Consider the following 24222-nt stretch of genomic DNA (forward strand, 5'->3'; position numbering starts at 1 on the left):
TGTTGAAACTAAAAGATTCTGGTTCCAATGATAATTCTTAGCGTGGAGGAGCCCACTGCTGGAGAAAGGCAGCAGCTTCAGGTTCAATATGAGTCTTCCTAGGGATGTGCTTTCACAAAGCACACAGCCCCTGCCTCCCCCAAAATCACGGGTATGGGTGGTTCCCAAATAGGGAAGGGCAATGTCACACATCTCCGGGGTCTCGAGTTAGGGAAACATGAGAGCCAGAATGGCTGACACACTGTAATTTTTCAAGCACATCTCCCAGTGACACCATGGTGTATTTCCATTCTACTTGTCCTTATTTGATATTGAACACAGAAGCATATTTGACACAAAAGTCCAGATCAAGAGGGACTTAATTCGAGTAGGTGATTACCTTTGTCACTCATTAAGGTAAGGGGCTGTCTCCTCAGAAGAAGGCCTGAATCACGGCAAAGTTGAGTTGCTTAGAAAGGAGTCTGTGACAAAAACAAGTATGGAGATGGTTATCGAAAACAAATGATTTTAACTCATTAAGAACCAACCTCTTGGAAACACACCCCATAACTTGCTATGAATTTTATGCCTTAAAAACCCAGAAAAACAGCTTTCTCCGGCACATGCAATATTCCTGTTATCTACTCTTTTAAGACTTTCTCCTTTTTATTACTAAAATAAAAGCCTCAGTGACACAGCTTTCTGAACTTTAGTCCTTAATTTTACTTATTTTCTACTCTCACACTTCACATTTCACCTGTAAAATACATCCCCAACCAGTAGATGTTTTTATCTTAGCTTTCACTCACATGCACTTGTTGTTAAGCACTTAACACTTACGGTGTTTTCTAATGTCTGTTTATTTGTTTGGAAGGGGGAGAGGGTGGAGAGAGGGAGACAGAGGAAGAGGGAGAGAGGGAAAGAGAGGAAGTAGAAAGGAAAAGAGGGAGAAAGGGAGGGATAGAGGGAGGGATAGAGGGAAGGATAGAGGGAGGGATAGAGGAAGGGAGAGGAAGGGAGAGAGAGGGAGAGGGCACTCCCATCAGCTAATTCACTCCTCAGATACTTGCAACAGCTGAGGCTGGGCCAAACCAAAGGCAGATGGGAAGTCAATCTGGGTCTCCCAGGTGGGAGGCAGAGACAACTATTGAAGTACTTGTGCATTAGCAGGAAGCTGGAATTGGAAGCACAGCAGAACCCAGGCATTCCTATGTTGGATGTGGGCACCCCTGTAGTATCTTAACAAGTGTAAAGGCCTGCCCCACATTAACAGTTTTATGTTTTGATGCCACACTGATGAAGATTGAAGTACATGGCGTTTGTTTTGAGTTTAGCAAGATTTTTTTCTTGGTTTAGTGATGGGAGCAGCTTTTTAAAAACAATCATTAAACAACCTGTAACTGTAAAAATTTAAGTTACGGAAAAGCATTTTCCAAATGGAAGAGAAAAGTTACTTTTAACATAAAACCAATGCTAAAATTTGGTTATTTTTCATCTCAGTAATTTTTCTATGTGTGCTTTTTAACTTTTTATTTTGAAATGTCTTGAAAAAATATTATTTTGAAAAATTTTGAAATAATTTTGGATTTACTGAAAAAGTCCCAAAAAAACAGAGTTTCCATACACTCTTCATCCAGGTTCTGCCGTTAGCATGTTAACATCTTCCAAGACCACAGTACAGTTATCTAGGTTTTAATGCATACTTCGTTAATTGCTTTCTTTTCTTTTTGAAAGCTTTATTTATTTGAAAGAGTTACAGACAAAAAGACAGAGAGATCTTCCATCTACTGGCTCACTCCTCAAATGGCCACAACGGCTAGGGCTGAGCGAGACCAAAGCCAGGAGCCAGAATCTTCTTCCATGCCTCCACATGGGTGCAGGGGCCCAAGAATTTGGGCCATCTTCCGCTGCTTTCCCAGGTGCATTAGCAAGGAGCTGGAATGGAAGCAGAGCCACCAGGAGTTGAACCAGTGCTCAAATAGGATGCCAGCACTGCAGACTGCAGTTTAACCCACCATGCTGCAACGCAGGCCCCTTGTTCATGCTTTCTACACTGAACACAATAGCATAAGCATTCATTTAAATTATTTTTAAAAATCATATTAATGCACAAGTAATGTCATATTTTACCATTGCATGTCATTTAACTACAAGAATTTCAACATTATTGGACACTGAGATTGTTTCCAATTTTTTTCTATTATTTAAAACCCTCAACACAGGTTATCATTATTTTTCTTTTTTTATTTATTTTTTTTTTTGACAGGCAGAGTGGACAGTGAGAGAGAGAGAAAGGTCTTCCTTTTCCATTGGTTCACCCCACAATGGCCGCTGCGGCCGGCACATCGCGCTGATCCGCCAGGTGCTTCTCCTGGTCTCCCATGCGAGTGCAGGGCCCAAGCACTTGGGCCATCCTTCACTGCACTCATGGGCCACAGCAGAGAGCTGGACTGGAAGAGGAGCAACCAAGACAGAATCTGGCGCCCCAACCAGGACTAGACCCTGGTACGCTGACACCGCAGGCAGAGGATTAGCCTATTGAGCCACGGCGCTGGCCCATGATTTTTCAAAATATGGATTTTACAGCCCCAAAATAGTGCCTCTCATTTAAAACTTTTTCTAATTTATTAATTTGGGGGTCAAGGGAAAAAGAGTTCCCAAATGCTAATTCACTCCCTAAATGTCCACAATGGCCAAGACTGGGCCAGGCAGAAGCCAGGAACGAAGAATTCAACCCAGGTCTCCCACATGTGTGGCAGGAACCCAGGTACTTAAGCTACCACCTCTGTTTACCAGAATCTGCAGGAAGCTAAAGCCAGGAACTAGAGCTGGGTATTGAACTTAAGTACTCTAATATGGGACACAGGTACCTTAACCTGTGTCTTAACCACAAAGCTACACACTCATCCTGGTCTTTCATTTCAAATTGCCTATTCATTTATTACTAAAGGTAAATTTTAACTTCAATTTTTGGGTCCATTATTTATTTGGACCCTTTGCCATTTATTTATTGGTGTCTGAACATATCACTTACAAATGTGTATGAAGCTTACAATTATGGATACCCAGCTTTTGATTCAAAGATTGAATAGTTTATTGTTTGATATTTGGCTTTTGATAATTTTTTTATCTTGATAGTGCAAAATAATTTTGCTAACTGAAAACAGAATATCTTTTACTGTAGTAATTTACCATTGATGGTGGGCATTTGGTACACCTGCATCCATATCAGAGTGCCTGGGTTTGAGTTCTACTGTGCTTCCAGTTTCAGCTTCCTGCTACTGCACACACTGGGAGGTAGCAGATGATGCCTTGAGTGGTTGGGTCCCTGCCACTGACCTGAAAAACCCAGACTGAATTCCTGGCTCCTGCCTTTGGCTGGTCCAGCCCTGCCTGTTCTAGGCATTTGGGGAATCAACCAGTGCATGGAAGAGCCCTCTGTCTCTGCCTCTGTCTCTCTATCTCTCTGCCTTTAAAATAAAACAACAATAATTTTTAAATATATAATCAAAAGTTATTTTCACAGAATAAAACTTCTCCAACTCATTAAACTGATATCTGATAACCAGTAAATATTTGAAGATGTAACTCTTGGGAATTATGGAAACTTCTTTCTTTAATAAGATTTTCATATATTACACAAATTTGGCAAAAATTGCAATAAACATCAAGCAAAGTCAAAGAATAAATCCTCACTTATAATGAAGTGGCACTGCAAACTAAATAAAAAGTTTAACAAAGGAGGGAGAGCGTGCCTTGTATACTCTCTAGTGTTAATTATTTTATACTTTGATGTCTTATAAATATTCATAATTAAACTAAAAATTAATTTCTTTTTGTTATTACAAATTGAAAACCAGAATGCTGTACTACATTTCTAAAATATTCAATTGCTTAAAAGTCCCAAAGCACTCCAATGCTCTTATGTCATCTGTCTCTGCCTGTATGGTTCCTGTTGCCTGAAACACTCTCATTCCAGCCTTCCCCCACCAACAGCTGAAAAAATCCTCTCCCTCGTTGTCATGGTCATTCCTTTGCACCACCCCTCAATATTGACTTAGTTACTGTTTTCCCTCATTAACTTTTTCTCTATTTTGTTGCATTATTCTGGCATATATTTTATAGCTGTCACCTTCCCCAACTGTTGGTAACTTGAGAATAGAAAATTCACTCATCATCCTAGCTCCAGGGCACAGTAAACCACAACACACAATCTGAGACCTGGCAGGAAGTAGTCCCTTAATCTTGGACTTCCCAGCCATCGAAATCATAAGCCAATAAGCATCTGTTCACTATAAATTATCCAGTTGATGATATCCTGTAATAGCATCACAAAATAGACTAATACAAAAGCATAGAAAAATAACTATTTTACACTCAATTGTATTCACCAATTGTTACTTTGCCATATGTGATTTGATGTCTCTTTCATGTGCTTATATATATATATATATTTTTTTTTTTTTGACAGGCAGAGTGGACAGTGAGAGAGAGAGACAGAGAGAAAGGTCTTCCTTTTTGCCATTGGTTCACCCTCCAATGGCCGCTGCGGCCAGCGCATCGTGCTGATCCGAAGCCAGGAGCCAGGTGCTTTTTTCTGGTCTCCCATGTGGGTGCAGGGCCCAAGGACTTGGGCCATCCTCCACTGCCTTCCCAGGCCATAGCAGAGAGCTGGCCTGGAAGAGGAGCAACCGGGATAGAATCCAGTACCCCGACCGGGACTAGAACTCGGTGTGCTGGCACCGCAAGGCGGAGGATTAGCCTGTTAAGCCACGGCGCCAGCCAAATTTAATCACATTTTTAAAAATTTACATTTCCAACATTACACATTAAGAAACTCAGAGTTGACATTTCAAATTGCTCAACTTAACCAATGTCTAGTTCATAAAACTTTGAAATGTCTAAGTCTTGCTTCAAACCTTTTTTTTTTTTTTTTTTTTTTTGAGAGGCAGAGTGGACAGTGAGAGAGAGAGACAGACAGAAAGGTCTTCCTTTGCTGTTGGTTCACCCTCCAATGGCTGCTGCGGCCGGTGCATCGCGCTGATCCCAAGGCAGGAGCCAGGTGCTTCCTCCTGGTCTCCCATGCGGGTGCAGGGACCAAGGACTTGCTTCAAACTTCTAACTACAATCTATGATTATCCCTATTTTGTTTCCATGCTACCTAATCAGTCCGGGAAAATTTCTGTCTCCTATTTAGGAACACACCTCCAGTTTTGAGCAGACTGTTTCTCATTTTTATCATATTTCATCACAGAGTACAGAATGTGGATGACTTAGTCTAATCCTGTAATTTAGGGACCATTTTCTTCTATTCCTCTAGTTCAACTTTGTGTTCAGACAAAAGTCAAAATGAAATTCTAAGAGAATGACTGATCTAATAACTTTAGTGAAAAAAGTCTTTGGATGTTATTTTTGGAAATGTTTGTTTTTACTGTTAAATAACCACTATGGTAAATAATAGATTAGGCAAATTTTGTACTAAAGGATTATTCTATTTCTGAAGCTTTAGATCCAGTCAGTAGATTGAGAGCTTCAAGTCTCGAATATGCCATTTTCCCAAGTCAAGCATCCAAATCAGGAAGTCTGTCCTAACATGGGCTAGCAAAGCCTCACCCTAGGAATAACATTTCTGTGCCTATGAAGATTGTTCACTCATGAAATCCTCAGGAAAAAGCCAATAGCAATTATGCACTGTGAAAGATAATTTGCTACTAGAAAACTGGCATAGAGGATCAGACACTTTTCAGAGCTAGCTGGACATCATTGATCACAGCCAACCCAATGATCCCACTTTGTGCAAAGAAATTGAGGCAAGGGGACATGAAACGCTTTCACCACAGTCAATTCATGACAAAGTATATAAGAATGAAATGTTAATTAAAAATGCAAACAGCAGATGTTGAAAGTCTGAAGAATGTATGTCCATCATTGTTTCCTTAATACAATTCAAGCTTGTTCAAGCCCTGCCTGCTTCCCTTTCCTTTACATCCTTCCTCTCTCAAAAGTTATGGTTATAATCCATGTCCAAGCCTATTTCTAAAAATAATCTTAATTTTAAACAGATCAGATTTAAGGAAACCTAACCAACCTTTCTATAGCTGACATCAAATTAAGCATGCTTTTGTTTTTCATTAAGCTTTGAATTTATATGCAAAAGTTTTGCTTTGATTCCTTGACCAAATTTCTATCTGGAACACAGTTTGAGCATCTAGACCCTAAACATCTATATTTTCCTCTGTTCTCAAGTGCCAGTTATGAATACCTGCCTCACAAAATACAAAAATATCATATTAGGCCAAGCTCTACTTCTCCAGGCATTCAAACAAAATAATAACACAAATGTTCACAGTATTATTCATAACAGCCAAAACACCTAATGAATGCATTCGATGTAATACATCTATATAATGAATGTTATTTGGCCATGAAGTATCATTATGCTCCTAAATCTGTATATATGAAATACATGAAATTTGTTACATAAATATATAAATAGCTGGAAATAACCTAATGAATTACTAGCACATGTTATATCATGGATGAATCATGAAAACATCGCCTTAAATAAAGGAAGCCAGGCACAAAAGGTCATGAATATATGTCCCATTTATATGATATAAAAAGGATAGGTAAATTCATAGAGACAGCAGATTAGTGGTTTCCCAGACATGGGGGAGGGGACTATGGAGTCCTGCTCTATGAATACAGATTTCTTTGAGGGTGATGAAATGTCCTAGAACTAGATAATAATGACAGTCACAAAACACTGTGAATGTAACAAAAGCCACCTAAATTGTACACTTTTAAAACTGTAAGAATGATGAATTTTGTTATGTGGATTTTACCTTAACAACAACAGATTGGTTTGTAGGGAAGGCGGGGTTAGCTACAGCAGGAAGTAGTCCACAACTGGACCAGAAGGGTGACTGCAGAGATGGAGAGAACAGGAAAGAGGTAAGATGTATAGGATTTGTTGAGGTCAGGGACTGGGATTGGGGAGGGAAAGAGATCTAGAATTCCTCAGAGACATGGACTAAAGGAAGGACACGTTTCAAAAGGAGATGAAGGGCTCAACTTCAGACATATCAACAATGAGATGCCCACAACCCAGTATACACTACCCTCTATTAAAACACTTCCACTTTCTGATACATTACTAAGTTTTCTAAACTTCAGTTTCCCCATCTACAAAATAGAAATATTAATGCCATCTGTCTCAGATGGTTAATGTGAGAATGAAATTACGTAACTGATGTAAAATTCTTAGCACAGTTCCTAACACATAGTAAATTCTCAATTTGGAGATTGTTACTATCTTTGTCCTGTTTACCATACTTATTCTGTCTGCTCCTCTGTTCCTCCTTCTTAGCACCTGAAGATGCTTGGCCCACCCCAGAAGGCTGGTTTTGAATGAAGTCTCAGATCCTCCCACTTTGCTCTGTCTGGCTGTAGCTAATGAGCCTACAACTTGCTATCGACTGAGATGTGTGTGTGTGTGTGTAACAGGGAGAAAGATTTGATGGTTGAAAATAATATTCGGATCCCTTAGGCAAGCAAGGATATTCCTATGGTGCAGAGGCCCCATTGGGCTCCAATACCGCATGATAATTTCCTTATTAAAAGCATCCAGCTCATTTTCTTCTAATTTTCCTACTTCCTTAGTATCCTCCTGTCTTTAATTTTATTTCCCAAGCTTTCTATCCCACAGGGAATAAAATGTGCTGACAAGTTGACAGGAGTATTCTGGTCTACTTGACAGTTAATTTCCTCATAGAGACTTGTAAATTGGTATTCCGGTTTATAATCAGAGTCTTCTAAGTTTGGGTAGAAGGAATCAATTTGTCTGAGCTTGTTAACCTCTGGGTGACCACATAATAACCCAGTTTCTGAGCCTTAATGCTGTATATCAGAATCTTGGCAATAATGATCCATTTAGAAATGGTACACATACTGTGACACCAGGCTTGAAACAACCATTCAGATTTAATAACAGAGTATGTCAAGACTATTAAGTGAGTTAATATATATTAAAGTGTTGGCATATGTTAGACTCTCAGTTACTATTAGTGAATTTTTAATTTTTGAAACATATGCCATGCAACAGGGGGAAATATTCAAGTGTGAAAAATTTCCAGATGAATTGAAATAGTCCTAATTTTTTTCACACTCCATCTCAATATATCCCTAGTCCTCCTTTCTCCAAAAAATTTCCTTTTTAGTGTTCTATACCTCTTGCAATTAGCTGTCTTCAAGGTCTGTCACTCAGTAATACTTTGACAAAGTATTGGTGCAAATAGAAAACATTTGAGAATAGCTTTATATAATCAGAGGAATGATTTATGCACAAATATTGTCATATAGACAAATTGCCTAACCTTTCTACACATCTGCATCTCATTGGTCAGTGACTATGTCTCACTAGTCCATCCTGTGACACCCCTTCCAGTTCAAATACCTATAACCTCTATTGACATTTATGTTGAATAATGGAATGTCTGTATTTTAAGACTATATTTTGCTCACAAATCTCATAAAAAAAAGTCCAATTCTTACCATAAAAAAAAATGGAAACAAGTCACTAACTTGCTACATATAAAAGATTAAAGTAGGGACCTGTGTTGTAGCATAGTGGGTGAGGCTGCTGCCTGTGATGCAGGCATCCCATATGGGAGCTGGTTAAAATTCAAGCTGCTCCACTTCCTTCCAAAACAGCTCCCTGCTAACGTGACTGACTCCTGGCCACGCCCTGGCTGTTGCAGCCATTTGAAGAGTGAACCAGTGGATGAAAGTTCGCTCTCGCTCTCTCTCTCTCTCTCTCTCTCTGGGTGTGTGTGTGTGTATGTGTGTTTAATGTTGCTTAGCACACCCACATCCCGTACTGGAGTACTTGGTTTAAGTCCCAAATCATCACTTCTGATTCTAGCTAATGTGTACCCTGGGAGGCAGGAGATGATGGCTCAAATACTTGAGTCCCTGTGACCCATACGGGAGACCTAGACTAAGTTCCAGGCTCTGGGCATTTGGGGAGTGAATCAGCGATGGAGGAGATTCTCTCTCTTTGTGTGTGTGTGTGTGTGTGTCTCTCTCTCTCTCCTCTCTACTTTTCTAATATAAATAAATTCCTTTTAAAATTAAATAAAGTTACAGTTTAAATAAATATATCTGACAAAATATTCATTGACTAAAGGTCAACAACATACTTGCCTTATAGGCTCCCTATATGCCAAACTTAACACCATGATGACAGGTGGATAAATAGATGAATCAAGCAATCAGGTAACAAACAAAATACATTATTCATACCAAAAAATATATTTTGTAACTTTTTTCAAAAGCATAAATTTCCTGGCAGGGTGTTTGTCATTTGGGATTTTTTTTTCTCCCTCTTCTGAATGCTTAGAAAACCCTGCTCACAATAACTAACTTGACAAATCTATCCCTCCAGAGTTTCTGCTGCTTTTAAGAAATGATAACATTCCTCAGTATTGATTATAACCACAGTACATCAAAGAAATTTTCATTTGCAGATATTTGATTTTATAGTGCTATATTTACTTTCTTGAAATTAACTCTATCTTACCCTTTCACACCTTTGTGACTATAAAAATAATGATAAATTATATCTTTCCCCTATCTTTCACTTTTATTTAATTACAGTTTAAAAGAACTGTGAGAGAATTTTTTTTTTTAATTCTCCTTCAATCTATCACTGGTTGCATATAACTGAAACCAAGACAACAGATTGAAAATTAACATACGAAGTCAAGAGTGGAAAAACTTGAGCCTGCAGATTTTTTCTTTTCTAAAAAAATTCACATTTTCCAGAAAAAGAAGTAGAATATATTTCTAATTTGTTTCTTCTTCTATTCATAGTCCTCACAATCCAACAAAATTATTTAAATTTTCTGGACTTCAGTTTCCCTCCATCCAATTTGTTCAGCTTAGCAAATATTATTGCCTGCCTACTGATAGCCAGTCCTATGCTAGTTTCTAGAAGCCAAAGATTAATAAAACATATTTTCTAGCTCTCATTGTGTATCTTAATAATTACTTCTGCTTGTTTTACAAAGTCTCTGCTTTCTATAAGTATTTCAATCAGAATGATTTTACATTCACCAATTGTATATTTGGGGGGTTAATATAAGATATTACTGCTTTAGCATATTTTGACAAATCACTAGTCTGAGGGAAGCTAGATATATTTAAATAACTACTTACAATTCAGCCCCATACAAGTATTGTCTTAGCCTGGACTCCCCAGGATATAAAGCTTAACCCAAAGGCTTGTGATTTAGGGATCAAGAGTTGGGAAAGGGGGAACAAACCAGGGAAGAAAGGAGAGCCCACAAAAGATCTGTTATGCTGGCCACCCATACAGGAGGCAGGCCACCGTTAGACTGGCCACCTATACAGGTGGCAGGATGTTTAGTCTTATAATTAATTCAGATTTATTTATTTGAAAGGCAGATTGATTAGAGAGTGAGAGACGTGTGTGTGTGAGTGCATGTGTGTGTGTTGTGTGTGTGTGTGTGTGAGAGAGAGAGAGAGAGAAATCTTCCATGTGCTGATTCACTTTGATCTGGGGGCCAGATCAAAACCAGCAAATCAGAACTCCATCCAGGTCTCCCATGTGAATGGCAGGAACTCCAATACTGGACACCCCCACCCCCACCCCGCCAATGGTGCATTAGCAGAAATCTGGATCAGAAGTAAGGGCAGAATTCCAAGCTCTTTGATATGGGGTACAAGTGTCCCAAGTGGTAGCTTAACCTGTTTCATCACAACACCTGTCCCTACAATTAATTAATTAATCAATTAATAGGACACTCTGATACCTTCAGAGAAAGAAAGCAGGGGGCTGGCACCGTGGTGTAGCAGATAAAATCACCGCCTGCAGTGCAGGCATCCCATATTGGCACTGGTTCAAGTCCGGGCTGCTCCTCTCATCCAGCTCTCTGGCTCTGCCTCTCTGTAACTGTTGTTCAAATAAATAAATAAACATTTAAAAAGAAAAGAAAGAAAGAAAGCAGGAAGCCTTTCTTTATTACTTCTACTCCCATTTGGTAAAGGGTGGGTCTCCCAGAGCATTAACTTCTGAGTTGCATATGCTTGAGTGCTGAGCAAAATCCTAAGGATATCTCATGATGCTTCACCATCAATAAAAAAAAGCCTTAAGATGTGTCGTGAGAAAAGGAAGAGTGAGAAGTAAACTGATTTAGGGCACTTTCAGATTGTTCATGAATGAAATCCAATGACATCTACACAGGAATGATCACTGCAGTTGCAGCTGGAAAAAGGTGAGACCAAAAACATTTGCAGAAGCACACAAGCAGCATCTGACACAAGTGTAGGTAAACTGCAGAATTTGAACTGAGTAAGAATGATGATTTTTTCCTGGAGGGAGAGGGATCAGGAAAAGTATCACAGGCAGTTCCTCAGAAAAATCCTTAAAAGTAACATAAATATCAAATGGCTAAAGGGGATGAGTATTCTAGACAGAAGGAACAATATGTATAAGACACAGTAGTTTAAAATACCAGAATGCATTTGAAGAACTAAAAGAAAAACATTAGTCCTGGAGTTGAAGTGCAGTTGATGAATTCAGAGATGTGGACAAGCTCAAAACATAACAGATAGGATAAGCTATCAGGAACTCAAATTTAGTGCCAGATTTAATGGAGAGTCATTTGAGTGGTTTCGAATAACAACAACAACAAAAGTAGATTTGAGAGAGGGTGTAAATGAAATTATACTGGTTAACCTTATATTTCTGAAATGATAAGATGTGTTGAGGGGCCGGCACTGTGGTGCAGCAGGTTAACGCCCTAGCCTGAAGTGCCCGCCTCCCATATGGGCGCCCATTCGAGACCACTTCCAATCCACTTCCAATCCAGCTCTCTGCTGTGGCCTGGGAAAGCAGTAGAGGATGGCCCAAGCCCCTGTACCCCTGCACCTGCATGGGAGACCTGGAAGAAGCTCCTGGCTCCTGGCTTCAGATCAGCATAACTCTGGCCGTGGCAGCCAATTGGAGAGTGAGCCAGCAGATGGAAAACATCTCTCTCTCTCTCTCTCTCTCTCTCTCTCTCTCTCTCTCTCTCATTGTGACTTTCAAGTAAAATAAATAAATCTTTAAAAAAAAATGTGTTGAAGTAAGAAATAGAGAAGGGTACAATAGTACCTCTAAGGAGATTCTGCCAGGTTGAGGAAACAGATCGTAAAGCCTAAAGCAACCACTAAACAAATAGAACAACCACTAAAAAAACAAAAGATTCTAGCTAGGAAGCCAAGAGATAAAATAAAATGGAACACATACATACTTGCGCTTGTGCACACACACAGACACACACACACTATTTAATTATGTGCCAAAAAAAAAAAAAAGGGACAGAATGAAAACCAATAGCCACACTGGTTTTCATTTCACTTAATCCCAAATATTTCAACATTTATACCAAATGTAAATGGATTAAATCAATGCAACATGGTTGAATCACAGATATTATTCAAGTGGAAGAAACTGGACACAAAAAAGAGTACATACTGAATTACAAAAAAGAGTACGTACTGAACATTAATTTATATAAATGTTTAAATTAAATCAAACCACTTTATATTGGCAGAAATCAGATCAGTGACTTCCTGGGAAAAGTTTAGTGCAGGATACTGACTTCAAAGAATTAAGTGAATTTTTGGAGGGGTGAAATTGTTCTGCATCTCACTTGCTTTGGTGGTTACATAGGTGTGTACATATCTCAAATTCATTGACTTGTACCATTAGAATGTGTGAGTTTTATTTTATATAAATTATACTTAAACAAAATTGATTAAATAAAAAAACAAGCATCTCTCAAGTTTCAGACTTACATCAACAAATGATGATGATGAAGACAATACAAGAGAAAGAGAATGTTTTGGGCTCCCCATTAAGGACTATTCACATGGGATGATCATTCAAAGCCAAGTCACTGTGTTATGAGTTGGAAGACCAAGAATAAATGAGACACAGCTCACTAACCTTAAAGGGTAACCACATTATTTAATGGATGATACATGAAAACAACTTAGTTTACTACACTATGACAAATGTTCTGTTAAAGCTATAAACGAAATGTTGTGAAAGAAGCTTAATGTATTAAAGTCCTGAAAAGCCCTCATCATCAGATAAAAGACAAATGTTTGTATATCCACACAATAGAATATTATTCAACAACAAAAAGAAGCAAACTGTTTAGCATGCAACACAAATTAATCTCAAAATAATTTTGTTGAATGAAAGAAACCAAACCCATTCTCTGCCCCCTACAAGCATTGCATAATTCTATTTCTATAAAACTCTAGAAAATGAAAATTAATCACTGTGATAGAAAGCACATCACTGTTAGTGTCAACAGAGGAGGAAGCTGCAAGTGATGAAAGAAGAGGGAATGAAGAAGTCACTGAAGGTGACGGATATATTCATCATCCTGCCAATGATGATGGTCTCAGATTTTTCTGACCCCTCTCCCTCCAGGGACAATTAATCACATTCTATTCTGAACTACTTTTGTGCCTTATATTGTTTCCCAGGTAATACATATGTCAAAGTTGTCAGATATCACTTTAGATATGTGCAGTTTGCTGTAGGCAGTGATTCCTCAATATAACAATTTTTTAAACTACTAAAAAAAATATTGAAAGAGAAGTGAGATATATAATTTTGCACCACAGTTGGGATGCTACTTAGGACATCCTGTAACAGAGTGCCTAGATTCAAGATCCTACTCTGCTTCCAACCCAACTCTTTGCAAATGTACACCCCAGGAGGCAGTGGTAATGGCTCAAGCACATGGTCTCTGCCACTCATGTGGGAAATCCAGACTGGGTTCTTTACTCTCAGTTTAACCACAGTTGGCCACAATTATTGTGGGCATTTGTGGAGTGCACCAGTGGATGGAAGATCTTTCTGTGTCTGCCTTTGTCTTTGCCTTTCAAATAAAATGGAAATAAAAAATTAAAAATAAAAAAGACATGATAGAACTGAATTAAGTAGAATATGATCTATATTAAAATCTGGATTTCTGACACTAAGTATTACAAAGAAAATATTCAAGTTGGAATACTGATATTGGCTAACCCCTTTTCTTTGATAAGCCTCACACTCACATCTTTTAATTTCTTCCTCACACCAGTTGTTATTAAGTAAGTAGTGTTAATATTCCTAAGTTAGAGTCAAGGAAACTGAAGACACAGAGTTAGCAGTGTGAACCCAACTGTGAATAACAGAATACACAACTTCAAAGTATAAGCAAATAAGCCATTATTCTTAAAAAGCAAAAAATAAAGAAGGCCAAAGGTAGGCAATCCAGATCTATTTTAGCTGCTAAGCAATGTGGACACGATCAGGACTGCTCTTTGTCTTTTTCCCCGTGAATAAAGTGGTTGTCTCACAGTTACATGACAGCTGCTGCATCTTCAGGCTCCACAGGAGTCCAGGTAAGAACAGAAAGACAGTAAGGAAAGACAAGAGGGTCATATTAGCTGAACCTCCTAACGCCCTCTGTGGTAGCACCAGCAGGCTTTTGTTTGCCATTAGCCAGAATTGTGTCACATGGCCAGCCCTCAGCAGAGAGGGCTAGGGAAAAGGGATGCAGGAAAGTGGAACAAATGCTTAGTAGCTGCTATCAATATTCTGAGGTGGATTCAGTATTCGATTGATATATATATATATATCAATAAATAAATATCAAATATCAAAAATATCAAATAAATCAATCAAATTGATATATATATCAATCAAAGCCTGTGCTATTAACCATCATGTTATATGAATAAAGTTCTCCATAAATTCTCCCAAAAGGCAACTTAATATGCCAACCAAGGAGAAGAAATATCATTTTGAGAAACAAGAATTTGACATAGCATGAATGCCAAAGGGAGTATGTAGATGAGGTTGAAGTGACACATCATTGTCTCATCTTTGTGAAAAGTGAATGCAATGTGTAAGAGAAAGGAAGGAGTGAATACTAGAAGGGAGGGGAAATGGTGGTCTATAGTTTAACTTCATGTCTTTTTTATCCAATAGCTTAGTCTCTTAGGAGGCCCTATGACACTGCATCAATTTGCAAATGTCTCATATCTGAAAAGTTCTCCGATTATCTGTCAGAGTAATTTTCATATTTTGTAAGTGTTATCTGGAAATGTAAGGAGAACATAATCTCTAAGAAAATTAATTTTTAAAACAGAAAAGAAAAAGAATATGATTCATATTTAGAAGCTTTAATTTTTCAAAAGCACTCTCCAGTCAAGTTATTTCCAGCCATGAGATAAAGTCATACATTCACACTATTATGTACGTGGGATGTGTCTGGTGTGCTGGTCAATACGTCAATGGAATATTTGTCACTTATTTGCTCAAGAATTCAGTTGACACTGAAAGCATTTCATCAAGTATAAATTATTAGATGAGTTTAATTGCTATTTATGACTATATTAAAGTACAATTTTTGGTCAGTGATTCAAACATTAATTTCACTCTGAATTATGAAAGCTTCATTATTGATAGGCCACTTTGGAAGCATATGGATAAATCAACAACTACTTACTGAGTAGCTACTATGAGTTATGCATTGTGCAGGATTCAGAAATAAAGTAAAGGAGAGTCCCTGCTCTCAAAAACAAAATCATAACCCAATCACAGCTTAGTAGTTGCTATCATAAATTTATATTCATAGACACAGCACATCTCCTTCCAATTCTGATTTCTCTCTCCTTATTATTTTTTATTTTTATTTCTTCTCTAGAACGAAAAAAAGATAGTTGAACCAGATGATCAAGTAATCTCAGGAGCACTATGGATTTTTCATCTGAGAGATTTTAGAAATATACTATCTAAATTTTTTATCACTCTGTAAAATGTAACACAAATTTGTTGATTACTTACTGGAACATAAACATTGCCAAAAATCAAGCCAGTTGGTTGTAGAGACGTTATTTTCTGCTTGCAATTTCAAACTGCCATTTAGAACTAGCACCAATATCACACTGTATGGACACTGACAGGACTGGGTATTTAAATACAGTTCACTGCCCTTTGTCTTCCAGACAACTGGCAACTACAAACTGTTGATTTGCCATTGCATTCAAGGAAAAAGAAAATCTCCATCTGATTTTAAATGGTTGCTGGTTGCTTAGCTGCTTTTTAAACAGAAAATAAATTAAAAATCGTAATCATGGAACCCAGAAGCTTTCATAAAGAACTATAGCACATAAATTATGTGTCATTTTCTTCCCTGACCATCAAAAATTTTGTGATTATTTTTATGTAGGCCCTGAGACTTCAATATTCAGTCATTGTCATAAAACTAACACGATTTAAGAAAAACACATTCATGTGGTAGAATCAAATTCAATGAAAGAAGGAAACTGCAGAGTGGCCATAGTCACTCATTTTCTCTTAGAATCAAATAAAATAACTTATTTAACTGCATTATTAAATAAAGTTCATAATCTCATTGATAGGTACTCAAACAAGACACCAAAGGTATCAGGGAGCAGCCAACACTCTTTATTGATCATCTTCCATGTTTCAGGCACTGTGGTAGATGTGCTGACACTGACTTGCCCACAAGAAACCTGTTATTAACTTAAAAGAAAAGTCTTAGAATCATGAAAAAAAAGAGTTCATGCAGGCATGCACCACATCATAGAGTTTCAGTTAACAACAGACTGCTTGGGGCTGTCACTGTGGCATAGCAGATTAAGCTCCTGCTTTCAACACTGGTATCCAAGTCCTGGTTGTTCCACTTCTGATCCAGCTTCCTACTACTACACCTCGAAAAGCAGCAGATGATAGCCTGAATATTTGTGTCCTTGCTACCCATGTGTGAGACGAAGATTGAGTTACTGGCCCAGACCTGGCCACTGCAGGCATTTGGGAAGTGAACGAGCAGATGAGATGCAGGATCTCTCTCTCTCTCTCTCTCTCTCTCTCTCTCTTCCTCCATCCCTCCAACCCCCTTTGAAATAAATAAATAAATCCTCTTTTAAAATAAAATGAAAAAAAAAACACACAACAGATTGCTTATATGACAGTGGTTTGTTCCACAAGACGATATTGCTTAGTGACATCTTAGCCTTCTTAGTTTGTATAAGTACACTCTATGACATTTGAACAAAAAGAAATCACCTATTAACATACTTCTCAGAATGCATTCTGGTCATTAATGACACATTCAAGACCCATGACTGTATTCTTGCAGTGTTAAATTGAATTATAGAAATTACTAGAACTGGAGTAAGCAAATACTTCCTAATAAGTATTAATTGTTTGACTCAGACAAGTGTCATAGAAAATAGTGATGGATAGTCAAGGAGCAGGAAGCAGGAGCAGAATAGGATGTTAAATGATGAGGAGGACATGAATTAGAAAAGAGCAGGAAAGTCTAATTGCTGGGAACTCCCACAGGGAAAACAAGAGCTGGAAATGCACACAGGTTGTGAGAGATGGCTGGGTCACTTAAAGGACAGCTCTGGCTGTCACAGTCAGTTAGCACCAGGCACCAATTCTGATGATATGGAACAGTTAAGAGCCTTGAGTAGTATATTAAGAAGCGTGAAAGTGATCCAGTGGGCAATAGGAAATCATTGAATGTAGGAAAGAAGAGATGAGGGATCAGTAGCAGATGAAAACACTCTTGACTTTGAGAGACAAAGAGGTGAGCAAGATGCTAAAGCCTTGATGGACATAAGAGAGGTAAGGTATGATTTCCAGATACAGGTAATTGAAATAAGCATTTATGATACTTGGAGTATGAAAAAATAATCAGTACCCACCCCCAAGAAATTCCATGACGAGATGTCCTTTGGAAGGACAAGTTTCCTGAAACAGCAGGGAAATATAGCAGAGCAGACATTTTATGGAGTGATGATGTGGAGGAGTTTGTCATGAGATCATGAGAAAACTAAATAAAGTAATTTATGCAAAGCACATGAGACAAAAGTGATTGAGTAGCATATTTGGAGCCAGTGCCAAACTTCACCTCCACACCCTTCCAGAGAAGTGTCCCAGTTGCTCCTCTTCCAGTCCAGCTCTCTGCTGTGGCCCAGGAGGGCAGTGGAGGATGGCCCAAGTACTTGGGCCCTACACCTGCATGGGAGACCAGAAGGAAGCACCTGGCTCCTGGCTTCGGATAGGCACAGCGCGCCGGCCGTAGCTGCCATTTCAGGGGTGAACCAACAGAAGGAAGACCTTTCTCTCTGTCTCTCTCTCTCTCTGTCTAACTCTGCCTGTAAAAAATAATAATAATAATAATAAAAACAAAAAACAAAGCTAAGAGTTTAAGAGATGTGACATGTTCTGAATGTGTTCCTTCAAAATTCATTGACTAAGTTTCAACTTAGTTGCCAGTGAGAGTATTAGGAGATGGAGCTTTCCTGGGGTGATAAGTCATGAGCGAGGCTTAAGGCCCTTGTAAAGCAGGCGTCACACTTCATCCCTTTTGCCCTTTTCCATTTTTTCCCTCTGTCCTTCTATCCTGTGAGGAAGAAGCAACAAGGTGTCATTTTGGAGGCAGAAAGCAAGCCCTCACCTGACACTGCACCTTCTGATGCCTTAATCTTGGACTTCTCAGCTTACAAAACTGTGAGAAATTAGTTTCTGTTATTTATAAATTACCAAGTCTCGAGTATTTTGAGTCCAAACAGACTAAGACAAAAGGGCTAGGAGGAAAGGCAATGTACCTAGTCTTCCTAAAAGTACCACTACCCCCATTGCATTCCCATCCATTGCAGTGAATGAATTCCTGTAATCCTGGTTTCAAGAAAATTTAATCTCCTATAACAAAAGAGCCTCTCAAATATAATGACATCATGATGACTAATTCTTTGACTTTGGAAAAGTTGCTGATTCCTGAATTCACTCATCCTTACCACTGTGCATCACACCAAGGACAAAGTAGGTGCTTATTGAGTCCATATTCCAATATTTATTGCATGATACTAAAATGACAAAAGGAAAATGAACTATAATGAACTTCATCAAAATTTTAAAATTCTTGTATTACAAATGACACAGTCAAGAAAGGGAAAAGACAGCTCACAGACTGTGCAAGAACATTTGCAAGTCACATATCTATTATGGGACTTTTGTTATCCAGAATATAGAAGCTTGTAACTTCATAACAAAAAGACAAATAATCCAAATCAAACACGGGCAAAGGATCTGGAGAGACATTTCTCCAAAAAAGACATGCAGGTGGCTAACAGCATGTGAAAAGACATTCATCATTAGTCATTAAAGAAAGCATCAAAATCATGAAGAGATACTACTTCACATCCACTGGGATGGTTATAATAAAAAAGAATAATAAGCATTGGTGATGACTGGAAGAAACTGGAACCCTTACAGATTGCTGATGGGAAAATAAAACGGCAGAGCTATTTGAGGAAATCGTTTAATAGTTTTTCAAAATGGTAAATATGGAGTTACCATATGACCCAGCAACTCTGTTCCTGGGATATACTGAAGAGAAATGAAATGTAAGTCCACAGAAAAACCTACAAAAAGATGTTTATGGTAACATAATTCATAACAGACAAACTGTGGAAGCAATTTGATGTTCATCAGCTGATGAATGGAAAAATAAAATGTGGTATGATTCCATACAATGAAATATTATTTAGCCATTAAAAAGCTGAATGAAATGTCTAAAACAGGCAAATCAATTAAGTTGGAAAGTAGAAAGTAATTGAGACTTGGGAGGGGGTTGGAGGAAAAAGGAATAATTGTTTTGAGCCTGGGGTTTCTTTTAGGAGAGATAAAATGTTCTAAGATTAGATTGTGCTGATGGCTGCCTAACCCCGAGAATATCCTCAAAAAAAAAAAAAAAGAAAAGAAAAAAGAAAGAAAGAATGGAACACTTTAAAAGAGTAAATGGTAGTGCATGTGGGTCATATCTTTAAAAACAGTTATGACAAATACTAACTTCCACATTTTTGGCTGGTTTCTACTTGTCCCAACAATTTAGCCCCCTACTCTCCTGTGCCCCAGGACTCAGCAAATGCCACAGGGGAAACAGTCCCAGTCTCTACTCACTTAAACAGGGTTATCCTTGAAACAAGAAAAAATTTAGTTACCACCTATACATTGACAAATGAGCCAGCAGCATCTTACTTAGATTTCTAATATAGCTACATTTTAGACATATATTTTCAGTGATTAAAAATGATGATGATAATAAATTGTGCACTCAATCCTATTAATCTACATCTAATGTAAAAGTTCTAATAGGTTAAAAATTATTTCTAAATAAAACTATTTCTCAGTGTGGGCACTGTCTTGCAGTGGGTTAAGCCTCTGGTTGGGACACCCACACTCCATATTGGAATACCAGTTCACATCTCAACACCTCCACTTCCAATCTAGCTTCCTGCTAAGAAGCAGGAGATGATGATTCAAATGCCTGGCCACTACTACACTTATGGGAGACCTGGATGTAGTCTGGGCTCCTGGCTTCAGCTGGCCCAGCACTGGCTGTATGGAAGATTCATTCTCTCTCTCTCTTCCTCTCTTTCTCTCCCTCTCTCTCTCCCTTCCTTCCTCCCTCTCTCTCCCTTTCAAGCAGATGGAAACAATAAACAAATATTTTTTCAAAATATGATTTTTCTCCAAGAATGCCATGCTCATGTTTTGCATCCATAAGCTAATTCACCATTTTGCTAGCTATTCAGTTGTGGTTTCTTGAAAGCAAACAAGATGTCAGTCTTTATTTCCATAGACTACTTTTGTCTGAAATCTTTTCTCTGCATGATCCAAATTTACTAGAATCTCTGTAACATATGAAAAATAGAGAAATCAATTATGTGTGATTATACATGGAGACTCAGGCTATTTTCAGTTTATTAGTAAACTTCTTGACAAAAGAAATGCAAGGAAGAAATATTTTATTACAATGGAGCTATACTAGACATGCTACAATTAAGGCATGCTAAGGCTGCTCAAATTAGTGTTACACTATTTTATTTTTAATAGTATTTAATGCCAACTTTATAAACATATATCATGTATTATTATCTTTCTCCCCTCAGAGAAATATAAGTACTATGATGTCTCCAGCTCCTAAAACATCCAAAACCATAGGTATTCAATATTTTGGTTATCAGATGTAATCAAACAAAACATAATGAATTTAACATTTAGGAGGCATTGAAACAGCTCTACAGTCATTGGCTGAATAAAATTAAAACCAGAAACTCACTATTTTAAATTTTAACTGTTTTATATCACAAAATTCCCCAATTTCCAGTTGAACTCATCTGTACTGTATGCAGAACAAGAGCTGGCATTTCCAACAAAGTGAACAAAAATGTTTGAGGTTACTATTTACTGTCATACTATGCTTATTTAAAATGTATTGCTTAGTATTGTAATTTATCATGAAATGACAGCTATTATCTGATTTGCATTGGAAAAACCAAATGAGACATTTTTACTTGGCAATATAAGCATACTTATTATCAGAAACCACATTACATACTATTTTTCATGATCAAAAACACAGTTTTAGGATCTTTCAAAAAAACCCTTGGAGATAACAGTATAAAAGATACTATTTCCTATACTTTTAAATACTCACATTCTCTTTTTGCACTGCTCCAATTCCAACATCACTCTTCTATGGAAAAGTTTTTTAATTCTCAGACTTATTTTTTAATTTTTTATTGAAATTTTAATTAGTTGTTAACATATTCAATGTGATTTTTAGATACAATTCTAACATAATGATATTCCCTTCCACTCTCTTACCTTTTTTCCTTCTTTCTTTCTTGTTTTTTTTTTTGAGATATTTTAAAATTACGTTACAGTAAAAAAGCTTAATACCTTCCCCAAATAAGTTTAACAAGTAAAAACCAAAAAGAACCTAACTTTGTCAAACCAATGGCTAAGAACCAATGGTTATACTACTAAAGTTTTAATGATCCATGATTACTTTAAAATTTACTATTTATGGGTGAAACTGTCATTTTTTCATATAATTATTGTTTATAGTTGTCTAAATTCTCAGACTTCTTTCATTTTATAAACAGCAAACCTTTACCCCACTTTTTGCATAATTGGGGGGTCTTACTATTTTTATAAGAATTTTAAGGTGGTTGCTAATATTATAATATTTGCCTTTCTAATTCTTTTTTTTTTTTTTTTTTTTTTTTTTTTTTTTTTTTGGACAGGCAGAGTGGACAGTGAGAGAGAGAGACAGAGAGAAAGGTCTTCATTTTGCCGTTGGTTCACCCTCCAATGGCCACCACACATCGCACTCATCCAAAGCCAGTAGCCAGATGCTTCTCCTGGTCTCCCATGCGGGTGCAGGGCCCAAGGACTTGGGCCATCCTCCACTGCACTCCCGGGCCATAGCAGAGAGCTGGCCTGGAAGAGGGGCAACCGGGACAGAATCCAGCACCCCGACCGGGACTAGAACCCGGTGTGCTGGCGCCGCAGGCGGAGGATTAGCCTATTGAGCGGTGGCGCTGGCCACCTTTCTAATTCTTACAAAATTTTCCCTTATTCCTCACCTTCTGCCAACACGGGATCTATAGCCTGTCATGCTCCGTTTCTTTATCAACTGGAGGTGACATCACACATACTTCTTAGTAATCTCTGATCTTTGCTGCTATATTTTGTTTTAGTTATCATGACACCATAGGAACTCTCAATATGTGAGATAAGAAAACAGTTCAAGAGAAAACTACCAAACAAGATGGTGCTTTTGTAAATCAAGTTGTTGCAAATATACCTGTATAACGTAATTCAAATTTTTTCCCCTGTTTAAGATTATGAAGTTAAAGTATTTCAACTACAAAAAGCTCTATTATTTTTCCCTCTTTGATAGATCATTAAATTAATTTTTAAATATAAATTACACACATCCTAGTAGTATCATAGCATAGTTTTATACAAGAATACCTCATAAAATATGCAGATGAAATAATTCTTCTGTAGGAAAATGAAACAATGTGGGATGTAAATTAATTTCACATCAAAATTTCAGGAATGGATTTTATACAAAATATGAAACTAACCTACCAGTTGCTGGGATTAGCAGTTCAGGACCTATCACCTTATTAACTGGTTAACTCTGAATAAAAGTGTGAGAAGATGATGAGAAGGTAAGTGTAGAGGAAAGGTTTAATAATGAATAAATGAGGCACAACTAAACAAGAAGTGGCCTTATTCAGAAACCATTCTGTAAAAGCTCTAGTTTGTGTTAGACTCACGTAGCATACCAAAATCTTGAATAAAATTTTCTCCTACATCCCAGTTTAGATACTATCTTTAATGCCATTTAGAAAAAAATATTTTTAAAAATATTTAAAACTAATACATCAAAACAGTACAAATTCACACTGGCTTTTTGTTACAAATTGTAATATAATGATCACTTTCAAACTGACTATTTTGACATATAAAGAACATAAAAACTATTGTCATCTACTAACACTAAACCTAAAGAAGCAGTTCACAAGAAAATTGAATTGTTTCCTCTTTCTGGATGAATTAGTTTTGGATTAGTACTCTAAATTCACACTGAAGTGATCCACTGTGGGGAGGGAAAAGCAAATTGCATTTTCAAGCATCAACAGGTGGGTCCAGGTTAATCCTCTGCATACAATTCCATCATCCCATATGGGTGCCAATTCAAGAACTGGCTGCTCTACTTCTGATCCAGCTCTCTGCTAATGTGCCTGGAAAAGCATCAGAAGATGGGCCGGTGCCATGGCTCACTTGGCTAATCCTCCGCCTGCGACACTGGCACACTTGGCTAATCCTCTGCCTGCGACACTGGCACCCCTGGTTCTAGTCCCAGTTGGGGCTCTGGGTACTAGTCCTGGTGCTCCTCTTCCAGTCCAGCTCTCTGCTGTGGCCCAGGAGGGCAGCAGAGGATGGCCCAAGTGCTTGGGTCCCTGCACCCGCATGGAACACCGGGAGAAAGTATCCAGCTCCTGGCTTTGGATCAGCGCAGTGCGCCGGCCTTAGCGGCCATTAAGGGGAGTGAACCAACGGAAGGAAGACCTTTCTCTCTCTCACTAACTATGCCTGGTGAAAAAAAAAAGAGAGAGAGAGAGAGAGAGAGAGAGAGAGAGAAGAAGATGGCCCAAGTGCTTAGCTGATGTACCCATGTGAAAATTCCTGGCTCCTGGCTTGGGCTGGGCCCATGCCCAGCTCCTGCGGTCATTTTGAGAGCAAACCAGCAGATGGAAGATCTTTTTCTT

The 24222-nt window shown here is 37.9% G+C and overlaps 1 protein-coding gene across 7 annotated transcripts in view; it reads right to left on the reverse strand.

Annotated features, from left to right (window-relative positions):
* SLC44A5 (solute carrier family 44 member 5) overlaps positions 1-24222 on the reverse strand; it is a 440515-nt gene that overhangs the window by 349188 nt on the left and 67105 nt on the right. For 3 of the 7 annotated variants that reach the window (XM_062191560.1, XM_062191558.1, XM_062191557.1), the window contains exon 2: positions 380-461. The exons of the other annotated variants lie outside the window; for them this stretch is intronic. In XM_062191560.1, the coding sequence (XP_062047544.1) occupies positions 380-392 (13 nt within the window). In that variant the 5' untranslated portion in view covers positions 393-461. The remainder of the gene's footprint in view (positions 1-379; positions 462-24222) is intronic. 7 annotated transcript variants of the gene reach the window in all.

The sequence above is a fragment of the Lepus europaeus genome, chromosome 5, assembly GCF_033115175.1.
Source record: "Lepus europaeus isolate LE1 chromosome 5, mLepTim1.pri, whole genome shotgun sequence".
In the NCBI taxonomy this organism is placed as follows: domain Eukaryota; kingdom Metazoa; phylum Chordata; class Mammalia; order Lagomorpha; family Leporidae; genus Lepus; species Lepus europaeus.